General features: G+C 45.3%; 1 protein-coding gene across 1 annotated transcript in view; it reads left to right on the top strand.

The window, feature by feature from the left end:
• The window catches only part of NOC2L (NOC2 like nucleolar associated transcriptional repressor), a gene marked incomplete at both ends in the record, with an annotated part of 53,139 nt that overhangs the window by 2,463 nt on the left and 26,193 nt on the right, over positions 1-24,483 (top strand). Inside the window, 10 exons of the mRNA XM_082009232.1 lie at positions 299-419; positions 1,669-1,759; positions 3,459-3,537; positions 5,499-5,609; positions 7,423-7,536; positions 8,218-8,406; positions 10,721-10,860; positions 15,497-15,608; positions 22,895-23,008; positions 23,180-23,281. Of these exons, the coding sequence (XP_081865358.1) occupies positions 299-419; positions 1,669-1,759; positions 3,459-3,537; positions 5,499-5,609; positions 7,423-7,536; positions 8,218-8,406; positions 10,721-10,860; positions 15,497-15,608; positions 22,895-23,008; positions 23,180-23,281 (1,173 nt within the window). The remainder of the gene's footprint in view (positions 1-298; positions 420-1,668; positions 1,760-3,458; positions 3,538-5,498; positions 5,610-7,422; positions 7,537-8,217; positions 8,407-10,720; positions 10,861-15,496; positions 15,609-22,894; positions 23,009-23,179; positions 23,282-24,483) is intronic.

The following is a 24,483-nucleotide window of genomic DNA, read 5'->3' as shown; positions in this document are numbered from 1 at the left end:
TTGCAGCTTCTGACTAAGAGGAGGAGAGAAAGGTCAAATTGTATGGTTGCTTGCAGCTGATTCATTGCTTCTCAACCCCCAACCAATTAAAAGCCCTAGAAGCCCATTTTAGAGCAAGCGAAGGCAACCAGCATTTGTTAACACTGTCTTGACATTGTTCCTCTGCATTATAGGATGGAGCTATTTTTGCAGTCAAACTTACAATGAATTCCAATACACTTGTCTCAGTAAAGCGCTTCAGAGTTTCACAATATTGCTTGTTTTTTCTCCTTGGCAATCCTTTTTCTTCTTTCTGCAGAAAAGGCTAACACCGAAACTTCTCCATGAAATCACTCAAGCCTTTAAAGCATCTGTAGCAACCACCAGAGGAGATAATGGTGGGGCTGATCCCAGCAAATTTCAAGTCACTGATGCTGCAGGTGAGTTGATTACCATACTATTTCTGTGAGAGACGGGAAGTCATTTGGTAGGGAAGGGTTAGCTATTGGAAGAGAGTGGGGATAAGTACTGGCAGGACTTAACTTACCCTTTTATAGGCTTCATTTCACTTAAGTAGCTTATCTTCCTGGTGGTGAGTCTGTGCAGTGGTGTCTCTTCTGGAGTCCCAATGTATACCTCTTGGTGTGCATGCTGGAGCATCTGGGCTTGCAGACTGCTGAGGAAAGTACCACCCTTCATTCACCAGACTTCTTAGAGCAACATTGAAGCTGGGTACTGTTTATACACTTGTGGTGTACATTTTGACAACTTTTGCTGTGGCCTCTTGCTGTTAACTCTTAGAACTAATCCTATAAGACTATTTTAAGTCTTCTTTACCAAATAGCATTCTATAACCTCACGACAGTTCAGAGTTCAGTTGCGCTATCGAGTTCACATTCCCCTAGCCAGGACCTCTCAAAATACTGCATGTCTAGATCTCCTTCTCTACAGAATTACCATGCCTGTAGAACAAATGAGATGCAACCTCTGTCTTCAGCCTAGCCTCCTTTTGCATAAGCTCCAGGTTTTGCTGTCCTGTTTCAGGCTTCGAACACCGCATGGCTGACAGGGAAACATCTTTGTTAGTGTCTCAGAGGATGTGACTTGCAGCCTGCCTACTTTTACAACTAAATTAGTAGGTAGTTTCTCACTGTGTTTTATCAGCTTGTTGTGTGCCATCTGGAACTGGCACTGTGGGGTAAAACCCACATGTTGTCCTTAATCCTTTTTTTCCCGGCATAGAGCTTTTTATATTTCTTTCATTGCTTTTGGTAAAATCTCATTCTTTAATGCAAGGCATTACATAGAATTAACATGTTGTCAATTTCTGTGACTTTTTTTTTTATTAAAAAGTGCCTTTAATTCTCGTTATGTTTTGAGGGAGATTGAAGGTAGTATAGACTCCTTGTCATGGGTCAGGCTGCTTTTGTGATTGGTGCTGTTTACTCGGAAAGCAAAGAGATGGCCCCTGTGCCAGAAAGCTGTCAATTGTAATCTTGCTGTTTAGATAAAAAATTCTAGTGTAAAGCAAACTGATGTTCTCTGGAAGCTTGTGGAAATGCTGTAGTTCTGCTATGAGAATTACTGGCTTCAGATCTTTGAGGAGCTCTTTTCAGATTAGCTGAGAAATCAAGAATATGTGGAGAATAATTTACAAATGCTTTACTGTCTTTTTTTTTTTTTAACCAGTGTTCAATGCCCTTGTGTCATTCTGTGTCCGGGACCTCTTCCGCTGCCTGCAGAAGCTGCTTCTTCTGAAAGCCCCAAAGAACAAACTAAAGTAAGTCTGAGGAGATTTGAGAACTAGAGGTGAGAGGAAAGCTGTGTGGGGTTTTTCAGAACTGCAGCCTGGCTGTGAAGCTGGAAAAAGATGGCAGCTCTTCCCAAATAGTAGCAAAATTGCCTGATTTATATTCAGTCGTCTTAGCCAGGTTCTTCCTTTCTTACCCAGAAGTGTATCCTCTGTAATATTAGACTCTAGCTATTTGCAGAGGACATGTGGCTTCAACAGAGAGATCTGGAATTGGATATGCTTGCAAACTGGCGGACTGTTAAGGCATTGTAAGTTGGTTTTCAGAGAAAGGGACCAAGCCTTCTGCCTGTATGTAGGCAGAGTATCGCAAGTATGTGACTTTAGTTAATCCAGGGCTTTAGCAGCTATATTGTGCCCTATTATGCCCTGGTGGTCTGAGGGCTGGATCATCTGAGTTCGAGCTGTTCACTGTTGGAGCATAGATTGGATGGAAATGAGCATGCAGCTGGGCAAAGAATGGTACAATTAATTTTTTCCCAGAATGGAAGCACTGGTCTAGTACCTCTGTATTGCATTTGCTGATGCAGTTGGATTTGACTAGAGAGGAGGAATGACAATTTTGAAATCTCAGCTGCTGCCTGGGAGCTGGGGATTCCCTGGCTATTGTGTGGGTTGGTGCTCAAAGAGTTTGAGTCAGGCTAGGCCCATAATTGAGTAGGTATCAGCACGGCTTACCCAGGAGCAACAGAGAAAGGTGCTGGGTGCTCAGTAAGTACCAGTCTGAACTCTTGCTGGATGAACAGATACCATAGCTGGGGACTATGAGCCCAGTTTCATAAAACAAGCTGTGAGGTTCCCAGTATGTTTTGCAAACTGGAGCAGCCTTACTTAGCCCCTGCCCCTGTTTCCTACTAGACATTCACAGCAGCTTTTTACCTGAGTCCTCTCTGGAGTTTCAGCTGGACACAGTTCTATTGCTTGCTTCATAGTCTGAGCTCTTCTGTTTTTCCCATTGTTGGGTAGAGTGAGAATTGAATGCCTTTCAGAAGTGCTTTCAGTTCCAGGGTAATTTTTGTGGCAGTTATTTTTAATTCCCCTGTCACAGATGAAAGGAAGGGTAGCTAAACTCCAGATTCCTTGTTGACAGTGGTGCCTAGTCTGAGAAGTAAATTCCAGTTATTTCTGTAAATATCAGCTTATTTCCTCCCCAGGGCCTGACTTGTACACACTGTGTCTGAATTTTGGAGTGGCCGGGGGGCACTATCAGCAGTGTCAGGAGTTTAGAAGAGGCAGAGCAAATGTCTCGCAACTAGTTTGATCCCAAAAATAGACTTTCTTGCTACAAGCTAGCCTGCTTTGTTCTCAGGCAGTGGCTGCAGAATGCCTGACTAGAAGATAATATCAGTGTGAGGGATTCGGATCTCTGCCAGGCTTTCTGGCTGTCACAGCTCCCTGTATCACACCTCCAAACATCTGGGAACTCTGCTTGGAAGCTCTTTGAATTGAATTTTCTGATGCTGTGCTTCAGGCAGTTTTTACAGAGTAGAAGTAATTGTCTTCACCTGTGACAAAATGGTTACTCATTTTACTTTTTACCTCGCAAGGAGTTGTTTTTGCTCACTGGCAATATCGAGGAAGTGAACTCGCTGTTCTTTGTGCTGCTGAAATCTAATTTATTTGATGGGGGTTTCTTTTAAAGCTAAACCCAACTCTTGCTCATTTCCAGAACGGTCCTCCCTTCCACCAGCCCACTTTGGAGTAAGCTGCGACTGGACATAAAAGTGTACCTCAGCTGTACCATACAAGTAAGACATTTCAGCATGTTTGTGTTAGTGGGGTCAGTCTGTGCATCGCTGGGCTTTTGTTCAGGGTATTTTGGAATGAGGCAGATGGGCTTCTGCATCTGTAAACACCACTGGTATAAGGAAAGCCAAACAATCAAGACAATTAACAAAGCAGGTAACAATGTAGCCTCAGGTGCTTTTCCTTTGTAAAAGACAGTTACTCTGACTTTAGGGTGACTTTCTGGTCATCACAATAGTGGATACCTTAAGTATTGGTTTCTATGCCACCTTTTGTAGTGGAGAATAAGACTTACTGGTTGAGACTGCAGTGGGCAGAAGCAGTCTCACTGAGTCTCAAAGCCTTGGGCACCAGATTTGTGTGTCCGCCCAGTTCCCTGTCTTGTTTTGGAAGTATTTGTTCTAACTAACAATTTGGAGGTCCATAGGATGGTTGGGTTAAAATAGGTAACTTGTAAAGAAGGGCTGGGTTAACATTCTGGCAGTTCTTTCTGTCTTAATTTGTCAAAAAAAAAAAATATTTAGTGGGCTTTAGAGTAGTTGCAGTGCTGTGCTCCTACATTCTGCATCTTTAATTTAATTCTTGGTACTATGATCTTGCCACTTCTTGTAGTAAATACTAAGATGATGTTAGATTGATAAGCGCTGTTCCTCATGTGTGACATCTCCAAGTATGGTTATGTTCCATCCCACTAGGATATCCCATCCGTCCGAAGTTGCTGATGTCTGGTGTTTCAGAGACAATTCGTTATTTCTGAAGGAAAATCGTGCCCCCAGTTAATTTTTTTTGAGATTGCTTCATCATGCATCCCCAAATTTGGAATATTAAAAACAAAACAACAATATTGAAATACTCATTGTTCAGAATCTGAGGGAAGGGGATATAAGGAAAGAAAAAGAAAGTGCGATGTCTCTTAGCTATAAGCTGGCAGAATGACTTAGCAGAAAGAGGTTTTTTTCTCAAGTTGTGGTGTCTCTCGCCAGCGGCAGAACTAAAGATTGCAGTAGAAAAGGAAAAGCTGGCAATGCAGTCCCGTTGAAGTAATCCCTGGTCCTGTGCTTACTTCTGAGTGCCCTTGGTTCCAGGCTTCACTACAGTGTGTTTCTGGCATAGTAGTTTCTGAACAATATCTTCTTGCCTTTTGGTATGTGAGGGACTTTGCAAAAGAGACCTGATCAGTCCAGAATCTTTGCAGTGGAAGGAGGAGAATGAGGAGGAAAGTTAAAAGTAGAAAAAAATGCCTCTGCTTCCAGCAGCTGGAATTGCAGGCAAGAGGCAGCACTGCATCAGGCAGAACCTCTCTCAAATGGCAGTGACTTTGAACTTACCATTGTCTTCAAATTAAAAACTGCAAATGCCTCTGGGATTGGCTCCAGGTGAACTGAGCTGAACTACCTGGAAATACCCAGGTATTGTTTCTTAAATGGGTTGTCTAACCTATTCCTTGAGCTAGAGTTAACCTCTTGTTACCCAGTAGTATTCCAGCTTCCCATTAAAGAAGTCCTACTGAAATCCAGTAAGTCATCAGATAGCTCAGTCTGTTTCCAAGCCTTACGTAGATTGAGGGTGTCTTCATTGTGCTTTGACAGTTTGTAGTGAGGCAGAGGCATTGGTGTCATGCTGTCTCTAAGATGTCTTAAACTGTATATAGACTTAGCTTTTGCAGTATATACAAATGAGGTTTTATGTGATGAGCTCAGGTGCCATTAGCCATCCAAGTCCAGTAGCCTGAGCTCACATTTGCCAGGACTATGTACTTTGAAGGGAGTTATTTAACCCACCATGTGTCTGCTCCTTTCCTAATACAACTTTTGGGGGTTGGTTTGAGCTTCTTCCTAGGGAAGGCTGCTCTTTGGTAACACAGAAATACTTGGAAGCAGCAAAATACAGATGCTTAATGGTAAAGGAAGAGGTGATGAGCACTACACACTAAATGGGATTGTGTTTTGTTTTCCCTCCATAGCTCCTGTCTTGTCTAACAGAAGCTTCAGTCGCTGCAGCAGTCCTTCAGCATGTCAGCTCCATAGTGCCTTATTATTTGTCCTTTCCAAAGCAGTGCCGTGCACTTCTCAAGGTAAGGTGACATGCTATGATAGGTCATTTGGATCTAAAGTACTTTATGCCTTCAGATGAGCCTCTCATGGTATTTGGCCTAGATCCTGTGACAGTTCAGTCTCTTGTACTCCTCTTCCCTTGCTTTTCTTTTGGTCCTGGAAAGGAATCCTGCTTCTCTTACAGGCTTTCTAAGTGCCATGAAGCACTCTTATGCTGAGGTGAGTGGGCGTGTGGCTCTGCGTGTAGCTACTGCCAGTCTCCATGCAGTGTGGCACGGGGATGTTCTGGGGAAGCTGTCTGCCGCCTCAACACAGATGGAGTAATTGCTGCCTGTGTATGTCTGTGATAGTATTTCACTCTCAAGAGCTGGGGGTGGAATATTTTTGCAGAAACTTAATCATAACTGCTGAGCACTTAAGAACAACAAAGGAGGCGTGGAAGAGCGGAAGAGGTCAACAGGGTGACTTTTGAATGAAAAGCTGCAACAATATTTAAATGAGGCTGGAAACCCTTTGATAAAGATGACTGGTATACAGTGGTGGGAGGCTGGCACACCTCATCTGAAGGTGTAGTAGTCTGCTTGCTGCTGCAACTGGTATTTTTGAGTAGGCTTTTTCAGCACTGCAGCTGGAATCTCTCTGATTTCCTGTAGAGTTCATTAGTGCAGATAAGGTAACTAGTTTTTGGAGGCATCAGCCATGGTTGTGGTCCTGCTGTACCAGATGCTTCCTGGCAGGGCCAGCCATGTCCACGTGAATTTATCCTCTGAACAGGTGAATGCAGGCAGGCTTGGGAAGAAGGAAATCTATTCATTTGCTTTTCAAGAAGTTGAAGGGAAAGACAATATATGATGCTATATGCAATGCAGAGATCTGTAAAACTCAGATTAATAAGTTTACATGTCAAGGGTGGGCCATCTGTTAGCCCAGACTTCTACACAGACTAACCTACGCTGCTCCAGCTGGTGTAGGTATTTTTGTGATGCACTGGGTGCTTGTCATTGTGTCTGTCAGCAGAGTGACTAAGGATATGTCTCAGCAGAAGTGCTGCCTTACACAGGTCCTGTCTCTGGCTCCAAGCCCTACTGCTGCTCTATCGTTTGGATTAACGTAGTGAATATCCAGTAGTGATATTCCTCCAGTGAATAAACTGGGGTTTAGTCAGAACTACCATGAGGACATGTATCTCAGGAATTGCACCCTATTTGCCTAGAGAGGGAGAAAACTGATAAATTCAGAAATCAAACCCTGGTGTCCCCTCTACCAGAAACAAATGCATCTTTGATAGCATTCTTTGAGAAAGTAGAATTTGGTGTTCGTGGCGAGAACTGGAGTGTAATTGCAGTGTAATTCTATTCTGCAGAATTCGGTATAAGACAGGAAAATTACCTTTTTGTTGGGCTGGAAGATGTATTGGCCAAATGTGTAATCTAGTGTGATGTTGCTGTCTAGGGCATGGTGAGGAAGCTTTGCAAAGTCTAGGTGATGGAGTTACATGCACAAGCTGATGCCTAAGCTCAGAAGCTCAAATGTGTATTTAGGCACATGAATAAAAGTGCATGTATTTTTCAGAGATGCTAGTTTTGGGCAGTTTCCTTTCTTGATTGTGTGAACATTAACCTTGCCATTTGTGTGGCCTCACAGTTAGACTATGAGGGCAGAATGGCTGATAGTGCTGTTGTGACTGATTCTGTGACAATACAGCCTGCCACCTTCGTGTTGTCTTCCTCCTTGCTTTTTTTTGGTGGTGAGGGGGAAGCTCAGGCCTGTCTGTAACCAGGAAGGGCCTCTTTGTCCCTTCACTTACATGTGTCTCTTTATTTTCTGTTCCAGCAAGCAATTAATTTGTGGAGCACAGGTGAGGAGACAGTGAGAGTACTGGCCTTCCTTGTGCTGAACAAAATCTGCCGCTACAAGAAAGAGGTGTACCTAAGTCCCTTGCTCAAGGTAAGGCTGGTACTTGCTGTACTCTGCATCTTTTCTTTTTCACGTTATATGCGAAGACCTTAGAGCATGAGCTGCAACCTATTAGGTAGGGCTGGTGCTGGAGATAATGCTGGCTACCTCCAGAACATTAAACTGGGAAGAAATTCTATGTTAGGGCAGAGTGATATCCTGCTTCCTTCCTACTACTGCCTTTCCTGCTGGAGGCACACAGGGTCTTAGCAGGAAAGGCTTCTGCTCCTCATCTGTCTACTGGATGAATATTCATCTTCTAAATTCTTGAGGGCTTTCCTCAAGTGCTGACACACTACTCGGTGCTACTGAGCTGCTCTGCTCTTTCAGCTCATAGCTGAACTTCCTAGGTGTATTTTGCTTAGGTACCATTCTTACAGAAAGAGAAGCGTGACCAGCTATAGGCATGTATGGCTCAAAGCCATCCCACAGCTGTCTTTCCTTGCGGAGCAGCAGTGGCAGGGGCATCTTCAAGTTCTGTGCCAAACAGAGTCTTTCCCATCTCCCCTGAAGAAGGAGCGGGCTGGATTATTATTTTTGCATACTCCTTTGAAGTGACTTGTCTTATAAAAGGAACATTTCACCCCTGGTTTGGATGTACCTGGGTGGGGAAGGTTAGTGAAAGAATGTTTTTGTTCTATGTGGCTGTTTATTGTCCTCTTTCCTGCACAGCAAATGTACATCGCATTTGTGAAGAATTCCAGATTCACCTCTCCCAATGTCTTGCCCATGATCAACTTCATGCAGCGCACGCTGACAGAGATGTATGCCCTGGACACACATACCTCTTACCAGCATGCCTTCATCTATATCCGTCAGCTTGCCATTCACTTGCGCAGTGCAATGACGATAAAGAAGAAGGTAGGTACCCATCAGTGTGGAAGGAGTGTACCCTCCTTTAGGGAATGTGTGGAAAGGTGAAAATTATAGTAGCCACTTCAGGCTTCTGGTATTGTCTCTAAAGTGTCAGTACTTGCATCTGACCTATTTCATAACGTGCCAGGGAATTTTTTGCCAGGGGCTGGGAGCTTCAGAGTTCACCTTGTAGTTGCCTGTGTTTAGAATTTCAGCAAGGAAGGAGAGAAAAGACAACTGCAGGGTTGAAGTCACTTTTCTCTCCCCACCTTGCAGGAGTTTGTGATGTGCATTCAATCTTCTGCCTTGGGCACCCTTTTTTCACTCTTTGAAGCTGCTGTTTGCAGCTTCTGTTGCAAAACCTCAGGGTAAAGAAGCTTAGGAAACACCTGGGGGTGTGCATCTTTCCAGTGAAGTCCATACTATTTAAAGGACTTAATTGAACAAAGCAGCTCAGACCTTTTGGGAGCAGCCCTGATTTCAGCCAACTCCAGTCTGACCTTGGAAATCTGAGTCAGATTGCTAATCCTGGCTTTATTCATGTTTAGCAAAACAGACCCCTATAGATTAATTGTTCAGCTGCTCCCAAACATTGCAGGATTGGTGACCAGTTAAATCTCCTGGCTGTTCAGACATGGGGATAAATGAAGTCTGGGCTGCATATGCCCTAATTGGATTGCATTGGCTTCTTACACTCTCAGGCCTGGCCCAGACAAGACCTAAATCCACTTGATTTCACAGCTGGGGAGGGTTGTAGGAACTTCAAATGAAAACAGCACAACCAAAATATACAAATCCAAGTAATAAGCCAATTAATTTAAATTGAGCAGTGGGTGGTTATGGAAGGTGATTACAAGAGCAGATTGCTTATCTGTTCTGTGCCAGAGAAGCTGAGAACAGAGCTTTTTGGTACATCTTAGTGACCTGGTGAGAGCTGGGAGAGCTCTACCGTTTCCAGCTGTGACTTAATTCCCTACTGCAAGGTTTGGTCCACTGGCTGCAATTGAGGGCTGCTATCATTGTTTCAGGACTTGCACATCTTGCTTCATCCATGCAAAAGAGGAGGTGACTTGGGACTTGAAAGTCTGTCTGAAACAAACACAAGTTGGAGCTAAGGCACCTTGCAAAGCGCATTCTCCCAAGTTCTTGGTGCAGTTCTGGGGAATACATGGGCCTGCAGAACTCTTTGGAAAGGATGTTCTTAAGGGGGACTTCTGCACTCTTCTGAGCTTTTATTTAGTCTGGCACTATGGCGGGGAGAGAGTGGGGGCTTGCCCAAACATTCGTGAAAGCAGTATCTCTTGGATTGGTGTGAGACTTGACCCACACCTACTCATACTACTGAGCCAGCCTGAAATCCTGGTTCAGTGTGTCATTGGGTGCCAGGCACACTGCTGGCCTATTGCATTATTTTTGCTGGTAACCGTAAAGACTGACTGAGAAACAGAGCTGAAAGTTTGTTCTTAGCTCTGCTGTCTGTCATTTTTACTCTGCAATTGGAAAAAAAAAGAAACTGTCCTGGGTAATGTCTTTTCCAAAAGCAGGGAAGAGTGCTGGGTTGCTTACTTGGTCCTTGCTTTGACAGTGAGCGTTCCTATGAACATCTTTAAAATGAGCACTGGTTACCTTTCAGAGTTAGTGGGGTGATGCTTAGGGGTTTTTGATAAATACTGAGGGAATAATACTTTGATTAAAAGCTGAGAGAAGGGAAGCCTCAAGTAGGAAAGACGAGCTGCTACATAGCAACTGAGGGAGTTTGAGTGCAGGGAGGGGAAATCCATATGAATTCCTTGCTAGCTTGAATCTGTAGTGTAGCTTTACACACCCATTTCCCCTGCCTCTGGCCTACAGAGGCCAGAAGGCAATTTACAAGGGTGTCAGAGATGGGTACGACTTTCTAGCCTTTCTACCTATGGGAGACTAGGGACTGTCCCAGGGACTGTGGGTAAATGGAATAGTTAAAGGTTTCCTAATGCTTGGCTACATCCCACCACTTGCTGTGAGCTGGGTCATTAAATCATCCCTCGCAAATGAGCCATACTTGTGAAGAAAAGCAGTCTGTGTGTTGCTCATTATTTCCTTCAAGGCACTAACTAGTACCAAATCATAATGTTGCCAATGCAGCAGCTGAGCTTACTGGATGGTGGGTCAGCCACTAGCATCAAAGCAACAGCTAGAATGTTAGTTTTTCCTCTCTAAACAGTACACAATGTCCTCTTAGAGAATGCTGGATAAAATTAATCCTGCAGAGAAACCAGAGTGAACTCCTCTCAAATGCCACATTTTCAAGTTTGTGCCTGTGTTTTTCCTTTTTCTGCAGGAGAACTTCCAGTCTGTTTACAACTGGCAATATATCCATTGCCTGTATTTCTGGTGTCGGGTTCTCAGCACGATCTATCCTAGTGAGGTCATGGAGCCGTTGATCTATCCTTTGACGCAGGTCATCATTGGCTGTATAAAGTAAGTAGGATTTTTTCTTCTTTCTCTTGCTTGATGTGGCAGAGCAGTTACTAAGGGGTGTTACTGTTATGTGATTTGGATTTAACCTTGCATTGTAAGGAATTGTCTCAGAGCTGCTTTTGATTGAAGTATTCCAGCTGAAGATGTGTTGTGAGCGCCTGTATGTTTAGGTGGTGAGAGCCTAGGAAAGAATAACCTACACCACAGCTAAATTCTCTGTATAAGGAAGTTCTGTTCTACCTGATTTGGTGTCCAGTTCAAGTCCTTCCATGAGCTCTCATATTGAAGGAGGACCAATTGGTCTGTGACCCAGAGTCAAACTGTGGCCATTTCTGGGCTAATCTGAAGAGTAGCTAAGTGGTGCCCAGCAGTGAGAACAGAAAATATTATGAAATTCCTTTATGCTCTAGAATATTTGCAAGGTTTGTGTGGTCTGAGCCTCACTTCTGAATAATGCAAACACTTTTTGCTATCATCTAGTGGGGAGCTAGGGAGACCCAAAGCAATGCAGTTAACTTTGGTGCTAAAAAGCATGATACCTTTATTGCTGGTGAACTGTGTCACCAGGATGACATTCTAGATAGTGTCCTCTTTTTCTGAAGGAAAGCTTAAAATAACTGAGTAGTCCCCAAGCATTCATATTCAGAACTAGCTCAAGTGGGGCAGCTTAGCTTTTTAACATCCATCAGAACGCTTTGTCATGTGTAGAGCAGTTGCAGCACTAGGTGGTATTTCTGTGTTGCCGAGTGTTCTTTCCAGGAGATTATAGTTGTCTGGATATTCCTATGGAGAACTGTCCGAGTGCAAGCATGCCATGTATAGCAGTTTCTGACTGTCTCAGAGCTGAGCTATTTGGAAGAAAAAAATAAGGGAGGAGATGAGGACTTGGTTTTGGAATCTAAGTGTGTTTAGATTTTTTAAATTATTTTTTCTTAAAATATGCATACCAGTAGGAAGACCCGCTCGGGTTTCTTTGGCACGATGAAAGCTATTCTCATTTGTGGGTTGTTGGGATTTTTTTGTTTGTTTTGGGGGTTTGTTTGTGGGTTTTTTCACTTCCAGAGTATTGGCCAGGTATAGTGGTCTGCATTTAAGCTTGCTGAACTCCACTAGTTGCATTAGTGGAGTTGAACCACAGTGGAATTTCTCCCAGTGGTTATTATGGAATCCCAGTGGTGTTAGTGTGTGTGCAGTCAGAGACCAGGGGGAGATGAACTCTTAATACCAGCTAGTAATTGTACATTCTGCAGTAATAAGGCTCTATTTTGAGGTAGCGTGCAGGGTAGATGATGGCTCACTGCTCTGCAGAAGTTGCAATCTGAATAGCCTGACAGATTATCCTCCCAATTGTACAAAGTGGCAGGGAAAAAAACGTACTGACTTGCCTCGGGACCTAACAGTGTCAAAGTATAGAATAAAGTCCTCATCTCTAACTCTGCAAATACAATTAGAAGATGCACTTTTTTGAGCATATTTTTTAGAATTTGAAAAACTAGGACGCATTTATTGTGTTTTAGTATGTCTCTGCTGAGAATTTCTTTCTCTTTTCCCGTCAGTTTGTATGTTTATATATGAAATTTTTGTGCTTTGCAATGGCTGTTAGTAATTGGCATTTAGGGAATTTCTGAATCTCTGGTGATCTCTGAAATCCTGTTAGCTCTGTTAACCAGATTCTCAGCTTTAAAACCACCCGCCTGGTCTTGAAAAACTCCCAAGTGGTGATGGAGATAAGCAGATTTAAATGATCGTTAGAGGATGTGTACATCCCTCTCCCCATCCCCCATGTGCACAGGCTGCTTCGCACCGCTGTTGTAGAGCTTTAGTTGTCCTGTGGACTAATCTAGGTGGTTTTCTACCTGTTCAGGCAGATAAATCAGCTATCTAGGGCCAAGGAAAGGTGAATTGTGTGAGTCTCAACAAAAGCAGCAAATAGAATTTGTTAGCATCTGTGATGGGCAGGGCTGCTTGACATGAAGTACAATTACTGTCTAACAAGGCTTTAAAGATTTGGGAACCTGATAGATGGGTTCTAGTGTGGGGAAAATAGAACTAGATCCCACCATGGTTTCCTTACTGAGACAAGCCAGTGTCCAAGATATAAAAAGTGGGCAGGTAGGTTAGCAGATGTGGGAATGATGTGGCTCTGTGGGCTTCAGTCTATACCCAAGGTCCCTAGTGGCTCTGTGCTGTCCAAAGGCAGCCTCTTCCCAGTGTTGGTGGCTGTGCTGTCCAAAGGCAGCCTCTTCCCAGTGTTGGTGGCTGTGCTGTCCAAGCCGACACCAGTGAGAGTCAGCCTCTGTGCCACATCCCCTGCGGTAGATACTTCTGTAGCAACTGAGTTATGGAGGAACTCGGGTTGTTTCTATTTGAGGTGAGAGGATAAAATAATCTAGCCTGCAGGGCAAGGGGTTTTTTTGCTTCATGTACCACTTTATGCATTTCTGGAAGGCCCGTTTAGCATCGCCTCAGGGGCTCCGTTAGCACCTGACTGCTGTGAGCAGACTTTCCTGTGGAGATGGTACAAATGACGTGGACCCCTCTTTTTGTTTCTCGGGGCTGCTCAGCTTTGAGAGGTGTGTGTATGTGACCAGGTGGAGGGTCAGGATGCTGGGTAACATCTGGAATACCTCTTTCACTTCTCTTGATGTGTAGTGCTCTGGGGTGCATCTGGAGGGTGGTGGTGCTGGGAGGAGACTCCCCTTCCCTGGTGCCTTTTGCACCGGGAGGTGGCGCCTGGCTCCAGCGAAAGGGCAGCGAGGTCGGTCGGTCTGTCTGTCTGTGGGACCTGATCAGCTCCTCATGCTGCCCTGGCCTCTTAGGTGAGGGGAATGGGGACGAACCACCATCCATCACAGGCTTTTTGCTCTAGGCAGGGACCAGGGCAGAATTTGAAAAGTGATTAAACAAGATCACGAGTAGAATAGGGTTGCCTGCTATAATCAAAATTAGCTCCCTCTTCTTGCTTTCCAGCATATAGAATGTATTTGAACTATTTTTAATAATACGTATTTCAGAAACAGACACGCTATGTGTGTCTGGAAGTTACCTGTGCTCAAGATGTGGTCCAGGGAAGTTGGACTCCAGGGTGGAGGCTGATGTTGAAAGAAACTTTTTCTGTCCTCTCTAGATGGAGGAAGATTATAGTCACGCAGGAGTATAGCAGAAGGAGCTGTAGCAAGTAAAAATAAGCCTTGAGAAAGCTGTTCTCTACACCACAGCCTGTGTGCCCTGGCTGCATGGGAGAAGTAGAGCAGGCATTCTAAGTGATAGTCATAGTAGGACATTAGAGAGCACTGTCTGCTGGGATGAAATGTGAGTCAGTTGGAACCCCCATCTGTGCCCTAGAGTGACTAGGCAGTCGGACCTTCTTCAGCAGAGCTGGGACCCAGCTGTGTTTAGTATTCCCTGTGCATCCAGCCATTGGGAAGTTGAGCAGATTGTTGCATCGCTGCGCACTCTAAAATTAATGGTCTTGGTTTACAGTAAATCTATACACTTAACAGGTTTATTCCTCGATCAATTAATTCCTGAGAATGGCTTTCGTCATCTCCAGTGGTGCCAGATCAGGGGTGCAAAGTAGATTTATTTCTTTAATGGATCCAATGATAATTATTTCACTATTTGGAGGGGGGGGGATGCAGGTGATTTATGGTGCCTGGTCAAGTATTTTTTTTTCCTCTCCTGGATTGCTCAGCAAGCTCTTTGGGGAGGGGAGGAGTTAATTTGTCAGACTTGAGCCTGTTGTCTGGGAACTGTGGTGGTTGGTTTTTTTAAATCCTTGTTAATGCTGGAGGCATCCATGTCTTGAAGTACAAGTCAGAGTGAGACGTTTCTAGAGTGGTACAGTAATGAGGTCTGGTATCTTCTAGGGATAGCCCTGCATTCTCCCCTATGGGTTCAAGAAAGTCTGGCCTCTTCCCCTCTATGCTGATTACTGGCTGTTCAAATGTACATGTTACCTCTCTGAAGGAGATAAGAAGAGCTCAGAGCTCCTCTGCATTGGAGAAGACTGAACAGATTTGGCTGTGAGAGGTCACACTCATTCCTACTCTGTCCTTTCTGATATGCTGGTTGTTGCTAGTCCAGCTCCTGCCTCAGTGATATTCCACACCAAGAGGGGTCACTGTTCAGGTAACAGCATGAACTCTATGGGTACACAGAGGGTATGTAGCCTGTAATGACAAACATAATCTTCCTTGTAGGCCCTCTGGTATGCTGGGGGAGCACTTTTCATGGACAGACTTGCTGCTTTAGGTGGGCGTTTTACTGCTGGTTCCTGCAGTTTTCCTTGTATACATACCTGTGCTGGGAGCATGAGAGCTGAAAGTGTTGAGCATGACTAAACAGCATCAGTGATAAACTTCACCTGCAGAGCTCTGGTCTTGTAGCACTTTCTTCCAGTAGAAGCTGGAAACCTAGTGCTTTTGTTGCAGGAATTTGCGTGTTATAGCTTTAACATGTGTGAATTTTATTTCTAACTGTGGGATAGCTTCAGCAGCTCAAACAGTTTCCTGTGCAATACTAAAGCTGTCTGTCTTCTGTAGAGTAGGAAAGGCTCTCAAGTGTCACCGAAGGCTGCAGGTGCAGTTCCTGTATAAACTTGGCCTAATAGCCTTTCTTCTTTTTTCCTCTCTAGGCTGGTACCAACGGCTCGTTTCTACCCTCTGCGCATGCACTGCATCCGTGCACTTACACTGTTGTCTGAGAACACCAGGACTTTCATCCCAGTGTTGCCATTTATCCTGGAGGTTAGTTGGTTCCTGCTGACCTAGCTATGGCTGATGCCTACTACCTAATAAACACACTCATGTAGTGTACCCTCCAATAGCTCCCAAGATTCCCCAATTTGCTTACTCCCTAAAATCCCTGGAAAACAGTATCAGACAATGTATTCTTTGGTTGGCAAAGAGGATTAAACTTTTATTGGCCTGTGAGTGGAGAGTATCTGAGATCAGCTGGGTGCAAAAATACATTTCTAGGTTGTTTAACCAATGCAGCTGGAGCAGGCAAAGGATTTGCCAGAGAAGAGATTCAGAGGCTCAGCTGGTTGCAGTAACTCCCTGAGCTGTTGTTACTTGATCCTGCTGATGTGTTCATATCTTAGCAAAAGGAAGAGTTTCTCCTAACTGCAGACAAAGGGAAAAGCCCTTCAAGAATTAAAAATTTATTTAGGAAAAAGATCTCAGGGAACATAAGCTGGCAAAATGCAGTATGTTTGGTGAAATACTGGTACTAAGAGACCATCTGGCTTTCCCACATATCAGATGCCTGGCATCTCTTCATATAGGTCTTTCTAGCCTTGCTGCTGTGAGGAGGTAGCACAGAAGTGGTGCAGCCAAATTGCACTGGGGAAATGTGAGTGGGGCAGGCTGAGGCATGCAGAAGCCCCAGTAGGTCAGTGTGAGGCTGGATGCTGAAGAGTAGGAGGGAGGGAGACTTCTATAATAAATGACCTGAGTCAGCTGGGCTCATTCCTAATCCAGTTCTGTTGAAGCAAAGGCTTTTGTGGTTTTTTTGTTGTTGTTAATGTCCTTCACAAACCACATCCTCTAACCCTGTGGAAGGCAGTGATGTTTATAGATCTCCTCCTGCTCTCCCGCCTCCTCCACCGCTCCCTGGCCTGGCCTTTGTGGCTTTGCCATTTGCCTGCTTCCTTCCTCTTGTTCATGGATATTTGAAATTCTGCCAGCCATTTAGTGATAGAGGCATCTCCACTCTGGGGTAGTAGAGCTCGGGATGAGGATGGTTTCTCTGCTTTTTAACTTTTTAGCGCTCTGAGACATAAAGCCTTTTTCCCCTTGGGGCCTTCCTGCCCCCCGCCTTTGCATGCTGGCCCCAACACCTAGGCTGTAATCTGTGTGTCGGGCCCCAGCCAGACGTTACCACAGTGCACACTGAGCTTCCTCCCAGCTTCCACAGACCCCTGACCACATACGATCCTGCTGTGTGTGTTTGTGAGGCACTACTCAGCTTAGCTCGTCCAGGTGTTGGTGACGAGAGAGATGGGGCCAGGGGAGGTGTGTGCATGTGTGTTGCTTGCATGCTCTTTCACATTACTTTAACAATTTTTTTGCTTTAAGTTCTGTAACCCAAGGTCACTGACATGATATTAAACTCCCATATCTCCCTGCAGCTGTCAGCCTTTCCCTTCTTCCTGCCTATCTCCTGCAAGGGATCCTTCAAATATTGTGTGGAGTTCCCAAGAGCATTCAGGGCTATTCCTCCTACACTTCCATCTCTTCCCAACCCCCTCTTCCTCTCTGTTAAAAGTATCTGAACATTCTTAAAACCTTTATCTTGTGGAGACATGCTATCTTCAGGCAGGAGATGTATTCCAGCTGTGCAGATGAGATGGTAGGAAGCTTTAGCACACAGGGGAAATGACCTGCCCAAAGTCCCAAGGTGGCTGTGGCAATGCTGGGAGGAGAAGGCATTCTGATGCCCAGCCTACTGCTCTAACCATGAGCCTGTTTCTACCAGCTCACAAATTCAGCAGTGACTTAGTCAATAAACATTAGTCCTATGCCACACCATGTCATGAAACAAAATCCATTTTAAGCCCATTATCCAAACCGTCATGAGATTGAGTGATCTGATCAGTGTGTTGGTACTAAGCAGAAGTAGACTTGAGGGGTATGACTGGGTTGGGGGAGCAGAATGAAGCCTTCCCAGCATAAGGTATGCTCCATTTGGTAGGAAGGAGGAAAGGGTGCTCTGTCTGTCACTGTTGCAGCTGAATCCAAGTGCAGTAAAAGAATGGCTGTGGAGTTTGTGACCCTATGTTTTGTGCACTTTTTTGGAGAGGGCTTTGTGTGGCCTTAGAATGTAGATTCTGTGAAGCTTCTTGTGTAAGAAGTGACTCTAACTCTGTTTCCTTTGCCCCTCTCCATCAAGGAAACCCAACCCTTGCTACCTCTTAGCCCTGTCGCTGCTGTGCTTTCAAGAGACGGCAGATTGAATGTGCAATTCCCGTAGGCTCAGGAATTCCCCATGCCCCTGCCAATAGAAATGAGAGCTGGCTGCTTGATGCATCTTGACAAGGGCTGATGCTCCCTAGTGTGGGCATCCAGTGCTGTCTCCTCTCTGATTCTGCCTTCCAGGATGGAGCAAAAGAAGCTTGCTGAAATTACATCTTGGATAGGAGGAGGTGGCTTGGGAGAGAGCGTAAAGCAGGCAGGCGTTTATTTTTGTATTGTTACTCCCCTTGGAGGGCCTGTGAGATTCCAGGCTTTTTTTTTCTTTAGCACTTCAATTATTGTGTGACAGGCAGTAGTTTCTGCAGCAGGAAAATTGGTGGCTCCTCTGCTGGAAGGCAGGTGTGAATAAACAAGGTGGAAATCTCCCCACAGGCAGACTTCACATGCCAATTTGAAACTGGCTTCCCCTGTGGAGGGATTGGAGGGATGGGAGAGGAGGTTAACCTTGACATGCTTAGGAAGGCACATGTTTTTCACTTCAACACTTAAATGGCTTGAGTCTTGTTTTGGATGTGCAGCTTGCTCCGGAAGAAGTCCCCAGGGGCTTGGAGTGCAACATATATGAGAGAGGGCAGTGGATTGTGTCAGAGGAAACCTGCTGATGCAAAGACTGTAGTTGGAGAATTGATAATGCTGGACATTGTCATACATTTAAGGCACAGATCTGAAATTAGTTTTCTACAAGACATGGGCTCCTTGCCTCCTTTACACAGAGAGGAAAAACTGGAACTTTAGACAGACTAAGCCGAATCACTGCACCAACTGAAGACATATCTTTTCTTTTCCTCATTATCCTCCCTCCACCACTATATTGTAGCTCTTAAATTCTGGATCACAGCGCTGCAGGTACCACGGGCTGTTTGAGTGAAATCATGCCTGACCAATCTGTTAGACTTCTACAATGAGATGATCGGCTCCTTGGATGAGGGGAGAGCAGTGGCTGTTGTTTATCTTCTCTTTATCAAGGTTTTGGATACCATCTCCTGTAATTTCCTCACAGACAAGCAGATGAATTGCAGACTAGATAAGAGACTGTGAGGTGTATTGACAGCTGGCTGAACTTTCAGGCTCATGCTCTCATCAGTGGCATGAAATCTAACTAGAGGCTAGCCCCTAGTGATGTACTCCAGGGATCAATACTGGGGCTGATACTGGTTATCATAGTCATTAATGGCTTGAATGGTGGGGCAGAGTGGCACCTTGCAGGTGATACAAAGTTGGGAGTTGTTGATATACCAGATAAGTGTCCTGCAATTCAGAGGGACTTTGACAGATTGGAGAAATGGGCAGGCAGAAGCCTCATGTAGTTCAATGGAGAGAAGTGCGACACCCTGCACCTGGAGAAGAGTAACCCCATAGTAACAACATCCTGGGGGCTGACTCGCTGGAAAGCAGCTTTGCAGAAAAGGACATGGCCAACAAGTTGACCAAGAGGCAGCAATGCGCTCTTGCAGTAAAGAAGGCAAATGGCATGCCGGGTTGTGTTAGGCAGAGCTTTGCCAGCAGTTTGACTGTAGTCTTTCCCCTGTGCTGAGCACTAGTGAGACCACAGCTGGAGTGCTGTGTCTAGTTCAGGACTCTCCAGGGCAAGGAGAGTCCTGGACATGGACATACTGGAATGAGTCTAGTGAAGAGCCGCAGAGATGAAGAGGTTGGAGCATTGGTCATCTGAGAAGAGGCTGCGAGAGCTGTGACTTTAGCCTCAAGAAGGATCTTATTAATGTGTAAAATACCTGAAAGGAGGGTGCATAGAGGACAGAGCCAGGCTCTCAAGTGCTGTCCAGTGACAGGATGGGATGCAGTGGGCACAAACTGAAACACAACCGTGTCTGAACATCGGGAAACGCTTTTTTTTACAGGATCGCTGAGCACTGGCACAGGGTGGCCAGGAAGGTAGTGGAGTTTCTGTCCTTGGAGATACTCAGAAGCAAGTTGGACATTGTCCTGGGCAGCTGGGTCTAGGTGGCCCTGCTTGAGCAGGGCAGGTTGGACAAGAGGACCTCCAGAGCTCTCTTCCAACCCCAACCATTCTGTGAATAAAGAGGTTGAAGCCAGATTTGTCTCAATGGCACTTAGTGATAAAAGACATTCTGCAGAAAATTAAATACAGGATGTCCTCCTTAAGCATTGGGAGGGGGGGAAGAACCCACAAACCAACCACCCCAACAATTTTATATGGTGAGGCTAGAACAGATTGCCTAGATCAATAGTGGAGTGTCTGTCCTTGGAGATATTCAAAATCTGACTGGACATGGCCCTGAGCAACCTGTTCTAGTTGACTTCCAAAGGCCACTCCCAACCTTAATTGTTTTGTGACTGAGTGCTTCAAGCCAGCTTCTGCAGAAAGTTGGGCAGCTTGTCTGAACTTGACAATAATCAGACTCTGCTGGAGCAACTTAACTAGACTCTCAGCCCTTCCCTCAGTGAAGTGGGAGGGTGACTGACAGGCCTGAGGGAAAGCTGGCAGGCAGGCCCAGCAAAGCACTCCATCCTTGCTGTGAGCTGGCCTAGGGCAGCCAGCTCTGGGGTGATCAAAGCAGATGCTAGGATGCTTTTGCTACGGCCTGAGAGAAAGCAGTGAGGGATGGACAGGGCAATACGGTGGGAGTGCTATGGGTGCAGAGTTGGCTCTCTTGGTTTGCACTCTTGGCAGTGCAAGCTATATCTGAATGCCTTTGACTAGCCACGTGGAAATCATCTGTGAGCTTGAGATTGCCAAAAATCCTTCTCCTTCCTGACTGTATTGCCCTGTCCTTTCCTGTCTGCTAGCGGTTATCACTTAAGCCAAACTGTTAGCTTTTGACATTTTCTGGCCCTCTAGTCTCTCATTATCACCTTTCCACCCTGCCACAGGATTCCTAGACATCAGTCATCCTCTCCTTCAGTCTGGCTGTTAGCTGATCCATCCTGCACAGTCTTGAGATGTGAAGCACATTTGCCCCCTTACCACATGCCTTGACCAGCACCCTAGCACCTCCTGGGAGAGTTTCAAAACCTCTGGTTGCATTTCTCCACTTGTCTAGCGGCATGTTAGGATCCCACAGAGCCTGACGCCTTTCACTTTAATACGTCTGACCTCAGGGATCAATACTACTGTTTTGGCCAAAGAAATAACCGTGCATAACGAGGTTTATAGCATCGATTCCCTGGGCTAGGGCTCTTTGTTTTCACAAGCCACCAAGCTTGTCCCTCCCTTCCAAATAACCTGGATTGACAAATAAAATGTAAAAAAATCAATAGTCGTCTCCATGCTTTTCGGGCCTGGGGGCATCCGTGTGACCTGAACACCCTCCCTTTCCTCCTCTCCTCACCCTCTAGCAATCAGTGTGCTGCATCCCCATGTTGCTGGGCTGGTTGGAGTCTGATGATGAATGTGTTGCTGCTGCATAGAGGGAATAGAAATTATTTCCTGCTAAGGAGTGCAATTTAAAAGCGTTGGGGATGGGAACTGTAGGTTGCTTTTGTGGTGCTCAAAAGTATGGGTTGGCAGGATATGCTCCTCATCAGCTCTCCTCAATGGTTGTCGTTGGATATGCAAATGATTACTAATTGCTGGCTGAAATTTTTTTTTTTTTAAGTGAGATCCCATTGCTGGTGAACACCTCCCTTGACTGCCACTTGTTAACCCCTCATTGGGGATCTCTGGGAATCTGTTCTAGATCAAGTGGTCTTTGCAGTTCTTACCATCTCTCTCCTGAGGTCTGCCCCTACCAGGCTGGGAAAGGGCATATTTGTATGGCTGCTCATTTTAGAAACCTTTTGCCCTTTCCTGTATCACAGCTTCAGAGGAAGAAGCAGCACAGGCTTATTGGGGTAGTGTACCCTGTTGCCTGATGTCTGCCCAGGGCTGAAGGGACTAAGGCAGATTCTGGCTCTAGCTGGTTTCAGATGAAAGATGGCTTTCCTGTGTGCCAAATGTAGCCTTTCAGGGAAGTGAAGAATGGGAATTCTCACTGATTCATGTTACCCTTCCCCCAGTAAAGCTGGGAAACTCCTCCCAAAAAAGAGGAAGTGGGGAAAAGGCTTTCATCATTCTTGGTCTTGGACCAAACTTCAGATGCTACCCTGGAGAGCCAGTCACACATGCAGATGTAAACTTCCTCTCCATTTTCTTCTTTATACTATGTAAGCTTCATACCTTCCATTTCAGAAATACTTTTCACCCCAACCATATCATTAAACAAGCTCTGGAAAAACACCAAAGCAAAGGTGTAGGTCTGCCTTTTGATGTTACATACTAGTCTACTGGGCATCCAGCTGTACCCTTGAGCCTGTGTGTGCTTATGATTTTAATGAGCAGGACGCATGGTCTCCTCTGAAACTTTGGGAAGGGGCCAGTTTTTCTCCATGTCCCTTGCTATAAATTGAAATGTGAAATTGAATAGTACGCACTTATTTAAAGGCCGTTCAGTTATAATTGGTACAAGGAACACCAGTGGGAAATGTATTAGAATAGAAACCTTGCCTGGCAAGGGGTGTTTGTGAAAAGGGCTTACTGTAGTCTCTGCTTCCTGGGACAGTTATTTCACTGTCAATAAAAGGGTAATGGATTTGGTGTAAGCAACATATAGTCTTTCTGTTGAAAAACTTCTCACCTTGAGGGACAGCTCCAAAATGCACTCAAGCTTTGTAGTATGATCTTTCTGACCATTAGAAGCATGGGTCTGGGGAGCAAACCTCTATTTTCTTTGCTGTTGCTTGTGTTGGTTTCCTTTTACCTTACGCTTCTGTGGTATCTTTCACAATCAGATCTCTAAAGCTTCAAGTGTGGTTGGTATTTGCTCCTTAGCTGTCCCTTGCTAGGATATTTAAGAAAGCTGTGGGACAGTGAACAGAACAGGCAATGAGGAATCAGGATTTCTGGATTGTCATAGAATCGTTAACGTTGGAAAAGACCTTTAAGATCATCAAGTCCAACTGTCAACCCAACACCACCATGCCCACTAAACCATGTCCTCTCGGCTCTGCCACTAACTGTGTGATCTTAGTTGAGTGATTTGGTATCTGTTTTGTTTTGCAGTGTGATCATCTTTACGCTCATTTTTTTTCTGTTGTAGGTTTTTCAACAAGTGGATTTCAACAAGAAGCCAGGACGTATGAGTGCTAAGCCTATAAACTTTGCAGTGATCTTGAAGCTTTCCAATGCTAACCTGCAGGAGAAGGCCTTCCGAGTAAGTGGAACCCTAGTGGCCAAGAGTGCACAACTTCTCTGTAAACAACAGAGTTGCCCTAGCAATATGCTTTGTGTTTCTGTCCTGTAAGGCTGGAGACTCATTTCCCAATCTGGGTGCTGTGAGGTTTAGTTCCTATCTGACACGTCTATTTCTGCTTTCCCTGTTCAGGATGGACTCGTTGAACAGCTCTATGACCTGACGCTTGAGTATCTCCATTGCCAAGCCTCCAGCATTGGATTCCCAGAGTTGATTCTCCCCACTGTCATTCAGGTAAGGTGTAAGATGCTTTTCAGTCATGCCATGAATATGGACAGAGTGGGATAAAGTCATTTAAGCTATCAGTAAGCTCAAGATGGTCCTCACAGTGTGAGGGGAGAGCCATTTACCTTTTCTTAATTACAATTTTTCTTTGTATTTTGGGGAATTCTTGGGGAGGAACAGAGGCATCATATCTAATTAGGAGGCTGAAGGTAGGTGAAAGCGGCTGTGGAGTTAGCCGCTCTTGGGAGCCAAAGTGGAAGAGAGGGCTGCATAACTGCTGTAGAGATGTGTTTTTGACCAGTCAATGCAGATGAGTTCTCAGCAATTCAGAGTTGTCCAAATTGCTGTATTGTCTCAGAGCAGTACCTGTGGTCTGTGAGCCCATACTTTTCCTTGCCTTACAGCCTTCCTCACATGCTCTCCACAAGATGGCAATATTCCCTCCTTTCACAGTGTCTCCATCAACTGGGGCACTTTCTCCCCAAGTCCCTCCATACAAAACAGTACAATCCCTGTCTCCATCCCTCCTGCTTGCTGCATCTAACAAAAGTGCTGCAAAGTAGTCTCCTTTGCCTCTCCCCTGGCACCCAGCAGTGGAGGGTGTTCTTCCTAGCTACTTCATGTTTACATACTTCACTGTCCACAATAAAGCTGCCTAATAGTGCTGTGCATCTGGGTGTATTGTGCATAATCCTTCCCTAATACCTTGCTAGCTGGGTGCCTTCAGTTTTGAATGAGCAGTGACGTCTCTCCTTCGAACAGTAAGATTGCTCAGTGCAAACGTGTTGGAACTTGTTCCCTCCCTTCCTCCCAAGTCCTCTCTATTTTTAACTCCCGAGTGGCAGGTGGCATACAAGTTTGGCAGAAGGCTGCTGTCGTATCCTCCATGGGGGCATGAACCTCTGCTTTGCTTTAGTGTCAGCCGTGGGATCCTGCGTCTGCATACCTTGTTGCTATGATGTCTCTGGTTGATGTGGGAGCAATGTCTCAGTTGGGACCCACAGGCTGCTTGGGAGGCAAATCTCCTTGTTTCTGCTGTGTGTAATAGGCTGGCATCTGTCAGGCGCATGACTCTTGGCTGGGTCCCTGCAGCCTGGCACAGACCATTGCCTAGCTGGCAGTAGGCTGCTTTGGCTAATGTGAGCTGACAGGCACTCTCTGTGCGAGGAGAGCAGCTCCTGTGATTGCTCTCGCTTTGCGTGCTTCTCACT

Source organism: Phaethon aethereus (assembly GCF_964289735.1).
Source record: "Phaethon aethereus genome assembly, chromosome: 21".
Classification (NCBI taxonomy): Eukaryota; Metazoa; Chordata; class Aves; order Phaethontiformes; family Phaethontidae; genus Phaethon; species Phaethon aethereus.
Note: the sequence above shows the minus strand (reverse complement) of the source record. Positions and strands in the feature narration are given on the sequence as shown.